Below are 6326 nucleotides of genomic sequence, written 5' to 3' on the forward strand. Positions count from 1 at the left end.
GCGGGGCGGGGTCGCCCTCTGCGCCCGCACCACTCACCGGCGGCTGACTCCAAAACCCATTATCCGCAGCCGCGGTGGCGGAGGCTGATGGGCCTTGTAGTCCGAGGGTTCTGGAGTCTGGCGAAGGGATCCCTTACAGCCCCATGAATGAAGGGGGGGCACCCCAGGATCTCCCCCCCCCTCCGGCATGGATCACAAGACTCCTCCCTCCTCCTTTGGCAGAAGCCAGGCAGAAGTTCAACCGGAAGGCTGGGAGCTCGTCGGAATGTAACATGACACGTGTCTAGTTTGAGCACCGACCTGAACCGCGATTGCTTCTGTCGGAGGAGGTTGTGTTTTTTTTTCCCCTTCTCAGCGTATCCCACGATCCTGGGATTTCCTGGTGGTCTCCGTTCCGAAAGGCTGATCAAATCCTCGCTGGGGCTCGCCTGGAGGTGCCCTTTCCTCTGGGGTCTCTACTCTGGGTCCCGTCAGGGTCTTCGGGATCACCACGTGTCCCTCTGGATTTCTGGGGGTGGGGCAAAAAAACCTCCCCAAGCATCGCCTTCTTTCGGGACCCTTTGGAGCATCTTCAACGTAGCTGCCCGCCCGGAGGTTTCCTGGTGGTCTCCCATCCAGGGACTACCCAGCCCTGCTTGGTAAACTGTGGCAGGCACCCTGAACCTGCCGGGCTCCGGGGGCCCTTTCAGAGGCAGCTCCAGAAGATCCTTCTGCCGGATCTTCCAGGATGACAAGATGCTCAAATAAAGAGGCAGAGTTGGCCAATAGCCTGGTCTTGCTTGCCAGAAATTCTGTAGGCCAGGGGTTCCCCCGCCCCCCCAAGCTGCAGACCGGTACCAGTACGTGGCCTGTTAGGAACCGGGCCACATAGCTGGAGGTGAGCCGTGGGCAAGAAAAACTGCATGCACGGGATCTAGGTTGCGTGCTTCTCCTCCTCCTTTCCCTCACACCCTCCCTGTCCATGGAAAAATTCTCTTCCACAAAACTGATTCCTGGGCCCCAAAAGGTTGGGGGCCCCTGCCACCCACAGCAGCGGAAGCGGGATGATGCTGACTGCATTGGTCCAGGAAGCCAGGATGGCAGGGGGGACCAGGCGAAGAGACTTTTGTGCCTCTGGAACATCATGCCCCCCCCAAGGTGAAATCCGCCCCCACCCTCTCGGCCCTTCAGAGGGGATTTAAGCCCCCTGGCCGTTTGGCGTTCCGAGGGACACTCCTGGGGCCCCAGGCATCTCCCCCCCCAGGATTTCNTGCAACCGAAAACCGAAGATGCTCCGTTTTAGGTTCTCCATGCCCCCCCATCACCCAACTGTCCCACGCTCCCCCTTACCCGGGTCCTTAGGAGCGACCCGCTGGATTCAGAGGATTCTTTTTCCTCGTCATGTACATGTCTACTTCCGAACTAGACTGTGTTGCTTCTCTGTGTTATATATTTGTATGTGTGTGATTATATGCATAATCTTTTGTCATGCTTCTGTATTGTATATTGGAGGTGGTGACCCTTTGAGAGCTGCATGCAACGAAATGTCATTTTAATGCATGCCGATTAGTGTGCATTGAAAGTGACAATAAAGTTTATTCTATTCTATTCTATTCATCATCAAATTCTATTCATCTATTTCTATTCTATTCATCATCTTATCTATTTCTATTCTAATTCTATTCTATTTCATTCCATATTTTCTATTCTATTTTATTCCATTCCATATTTTCTGTTCTATTCTATTCTATTCATCTATTTCTATTCTACTCATCTTTCTATTCTATTCATTATTTCTATTCTATTCCATTCCATACAATTCCATTCCATATTTTCTATTCATTCCATTCCATATTTTCTATTCTATTCATCATCTAATTCTATTCTATTCATCTAATTCTATTCTATTCATCTATTTCTATTCTATTCTACTCATCTTTCTATTCTATTCATTATTTTTATTCTATTCCATTCCATTCCATTCCATATTTTCTATTCTATTCTATTCTATTCTATTCTATCCATTTTCTATTCTATTCTATTCTATTCTATTCTATTCATCATCTAATTCTATTCTATTCATCTATTTCTATTCTATTCTACTCATCTTTCTATTCTATTCATTATCTATTTCTATTCTATTCTATTCTATATTCTGTTCTATCCTATCCTATTTTATTTCTATTCTGTTCTGTTCCATTCCTGAGGTACCCCCACCAGTGCCCCCCCCAATTAACTCAGGCCAGCCAAAGCGAGTCTGACGGAAAGCAGCTTTATTGGCCAAGAACTGCTCAGAACCCGAGTCGTGTGAATGAAGCGACAGAAGTGCCTCCTCTCCCCCCGCAGCTGCTACATACAGAAGGACCCCGGCCCCATCCTCGCTGCTGCGTGACGCCTGGAAAAACGCCGTCCAAAGCCGCTAACCGGAACGCTGGGCTGGAAGCGGCCTCACTGCTCCCCCGACCCGTCCAGCTTCTCGCCTCCTCCCGCAGCGCTGGCCTCGGCCCCTCCGTCCGTCTCGCCGGTCTCGGACGGGCTCCTCTCCACGGTGACCGGGATGGTGCGCTGCAGGCGCGGGGCCTGGACGCGGAGATGCCCGTCGTGGGCCAGGGCGCAGGTCAGGGCTTCCAGGTCGGCGTCGGGGGGCAGCAGCAGCTCCTGGCGCACCTGGCGGGTCTCCCGGCACAGGCAGCCGTCCAGGGCCGCCGTCTCCTGCTCGTGCTGGCCCAGGACCGTCAGCTTCCTCCCCTCCAGACTGACCGACAGCTCCTCCGCCGAGAAGCCACCCACGTCGAGGGCCAGCTGGTGCCGGCCGCGCCCACGGGGGAATGGCATCCACGTCCGCCCCTTCGAGCTGGGACCGGGCTCCTCCAGGGCCAGCAATGGGCAGGCGTCCAGCAGCACCACGCGCAGCCGGTCCGCCGGGTTCAAAGGGCCCTGCGGGTCGCCCACCGGCTGGTGGAAGAGGCTCCCACTGGCCCACCGTCGGAAGTCCCCATCGGGCTGACGGGCAAAGCCCCACAGCTCGGCCTCCGGCAGGATCCACAAGCCCGTAAACCGTGGGCGCTCCATCCCTGGAGGATTTTAAGAAGAGGCTGGACAGTCACTTGTCTGAGATGGTAGAGTTGATAGAGATGGTAGAAGGGCTGGACTAGAAGACCTTCAAGGTCCCTTCCAGCTCTATTCTATTCTATTCTTATTATTATCGCTCCTCCACTCCACAGGCGATGGGAACCCACTCTGCAACCGCTGACTGCACAGCCCGGATGGCAGGGTGGCTTTTATCCTGGAAGGCACGCGTGCGCACACACACACATACACACACACCGCCTGGCTGTTTACCCGCCCTTCGCGCAATTTTGGGCAAAGCTCCAGGGCAGTGACATCTTTTACAAATAGCCCTGGCAGAGGTCCGGCTCCCTGGTGACAGCTGTGGTGCTTTACACAACCGTGTGACTAATTGAACAAATGCAATGCTTCCCGTAACAACGGTGGCAAGGAAAGTCGTAAACTGGGGCAAAACGAGGGCCAGGGAGGATGGGCTTTGCGATACTTGAGAGGTGGTTTTTGCAATGCTGTTGGCACTGGCTAATTCACGTGGCTTTTCTTTTAAATTTGCTTTCTCCATTGTCTTGCCGGTAATTTCCCAGAAGCCTTAAAATACCAGAAAACCCATGTTTCAAGTACCACCAAGTCCATCCTCTGTGGCCCTCAACACTCACTTAACACGTCCTTCTCAAAAGGGGCAGAGGGACCTTTGACTTCATCTCCCAGAATTCCCCAGGGTGTAAATCCTCCAGGACCCCTGCAATTTGGGGTGGGGGTCCTCCTAGACTCAGGGCTGCTGTTAGAGGAGCAGGTGGCAACTGTGATTGTGTGTGTGTGTGTGTGTGTTTGGTCTGGTGCTTCAATTGTCCCTTTCCTGGACTGGGAGGCTTTGCACAGTCTCTCCTGTTTTAGTCACCTCCCGTCTGGATTGCTCAAATGCATACTACGTGGGGCTGCCCTTGAAGACACTCCAGAAGCTACCACTAGTCCAGAAGACAGCCCTGTGTGCAGTGACAGGAGCTTGCCCATGTTACTACACCTCTGTTCTGTGAGCTGCAATGGTTCCCAGTTTCCTCCCAGGTGCAATTCAAGCTGCTAGTCCTCACCTTTAAAGCCCTCTGTGGCACAGGGCCAGGCTATCTAGAACAATTAATCAGTGGAACGACCTGCCTCCAGAAGTTGTGGGTGCTCCATCACTGGAGGCTTTTAAGAAGAGACTGGACAGCCACCTGTCCAGAATGGGATAGGGTCTCCTGCCTGAGCAAGGGGTTGGACTAGAAGACCTCCGAGGTCCCTTCCAACACTGTTATTTTGTTAAATCCCCTGGGTGCTATTCCACATTTTTATCAGTGACTTTGGAGGATGATCCATTTGGGGGCTCAACTGTGGTCATAACTTGAGGACTATCTGCATTTTGGCACTACTGGGTGCTATTTTGATATTTTGGTAATGCAAGAGGGATTGGATTTGGCCCATTGACTCCGCCCCCCCATATATGTATACGTATATGTATGTATGTATATATATATATGTGTGTGTGTGTGTATATATATGTGTGTGTGTGTGTGTATGTATATATGTATACTGTATGTATATGTGTGTATATGTTGTTGTTAGTTGAGAAGTCGTGTCCGACCCATCGCAACCCCATGGACAAGGTTCCTCCAGGCCTTCCTGTCCTCTACCATCTTCTGGAGTCCATTGAAGCTCACGCCTCCTGCTTCAGGGACTCCATCCAGCCCCCTCCTTCTCTGTCGTCCCCTTCTTCTCTTGCCCTCCATCTTTCCCAGCATCAGGCTCTTCTCCAGGGAGTCCCTCCTTCTCATTAGGTGGCCAAAGAACTTGAGTTTCCACTTCAGGATCTGGCCTTCTAAAGAGCAGTCAGGGTTGATCTCCTCTAGGACTGACCGGTTGGATGGCCTTGCAGTCCAGGGGACTCGCAGGAGTCTTCTCCAGCACCATAGTTCAAAGGCCTCCATTCTTTGGCGCTCAGCCTTTCTTATGGTCCAACTTTCACAGCCATACGTTGCAACTGGGAAAACCATGGCCTTGACTATACGTACTTTTGTTGGCAGGGTGATGTCTCTGCTTTTTAGTATGCTGTCTAGATTTGCCATGGCTTTCCTCCCCAGGAGCAAGCGTCTTTTAATTTCTTGGCTGCAGTCCCCATCTGTGGTGATCTTGGAGCCCAGGAAGATAAAATCTGTCACTAATGTGTGTACATATACTGTATATACACACATATATATCTATACATATGTATATATATATATGTGTGTGTGTGTATATATATATATATACACATGTACAGACACATATGTACAGATGTGTATATATGTATATGTATATATGTGTATATATGTGTGTGTATGTGTATATATATATTCATTGTGTTATGATGTTATGATGCTGTTTTTAGCTGTCGGTTTTCTGACAGCCAGTTCTGAATAAAATTATGGGAGCGTTCTAAATAAATACCTAAATAAAACTTATCGATTGAAAGGAAACTGCTGGATTGGGAATAAATTTACGGATACCACTTTCTGTGTGCACCTCTCCCCTCCCTTTTCTGTGGCATGATCCTGCTAACAGTTCAAGGTGAACTGTTAACCAAACTGGATAATTGCAACTATAAAGGACTTATGTCTTCCCTTGTTTACCTATAAGAATGCCTGCTTTTCATTCTAGAAGCTGTGTGTGTAACAGAGTTCATTGCTTCGGTTAAATATGGCTGCACTTTGGTTCACAGTTACAATTTAAAATACTAACTCTAGACAGTTTTTATAAAGAATAAACCTTATCTAAAATGAATAAGATGTTATTCATAAGCTATATGCCATATGCAATAGTGTGCACTATTCTACAAAACGTTGCCAAGATATTCTCAATCTTACCTTAGTTAAGTACTTCTATATGCCTATTCCTTTAGCAGAAATGAAAAATTATAACTATGTACATTTATTGTGTACCTCACGGATAGGTTGAGAGAGAGAGGGACTTGCCCAAAGTCACCAAGTTGGCTTTCAGGGCTAAGGAGGGACTAGAACATCCCATCTCCTGGTGACTACTATTGAGCAAGGGGGTACCTTGCTCAATAGTAGTAACTGTGAGAGGGATCTCGGAGTCCTAGTGGACAATCCCTTAAATAAGAGCCAGCCGTGTGCTGCAGCTGCCAAAAAAGCCAACACAGTGCTAGGCTGCATTAACAGAGGGATAGAATCAAGATCAGGTGAAGGGTTAATACCACTTTACAATCCCTTGGTAAGGCCACACTTGGAATGCGGCATCCAGTTTTGGTC

At 49.5% G+C, this 6326-nt stretch overlaps 1 protein-coding gene across 1 annotated transcript; it reads right to left on the reverse strand.

Moving 5' to 3' along the window:
- Positions 1 to 2427: 2427 nt before the first annotated feature.
- LOC107298818 (heat shock protein 30C-like) lies at positions 2428 to 3051 on the reverse strand. Its single transcript, XM_015828180.1, has one exon. It carries the CDS (start codon positions 3049 to 3051, stop codon positions 2428 to 2430), a length of 624 nt encoding a protein of 207 aa, XP_015683666.1.
- Between the last annotated feature and the right edge of the window lie 3275 nt (positions 3052 to 6326).

The sequence above is a fragment of the Protobothrops mucrosquamatus genome, unplaced genomic scaffold (genome assembly GCF_001527695.2).
Source record: "Protobothrops mucrosquamatus isolate PMUCROS unplaced genomic scaffold, P.Mucros_1.0 scaffold4303, whole genome shotgun sequence".
NCBI classification, from domain to species: domain Eukaryota; kingdom Metazoa; phylum Chordata; class Lepidosauria; order Squamata; family Viperidae; genus Protobothrops; species Protobothrops mucrosquamatus.

Coding starts and splice junctions, on each gene's coding strand:
- LOC107298818 (XM_015828180.1), bottom strand. CDS start 3,051: ATGGAGCGCCCACGGTTTACGGGCTTGTGGATCCTGCCGGAGGCCGAG.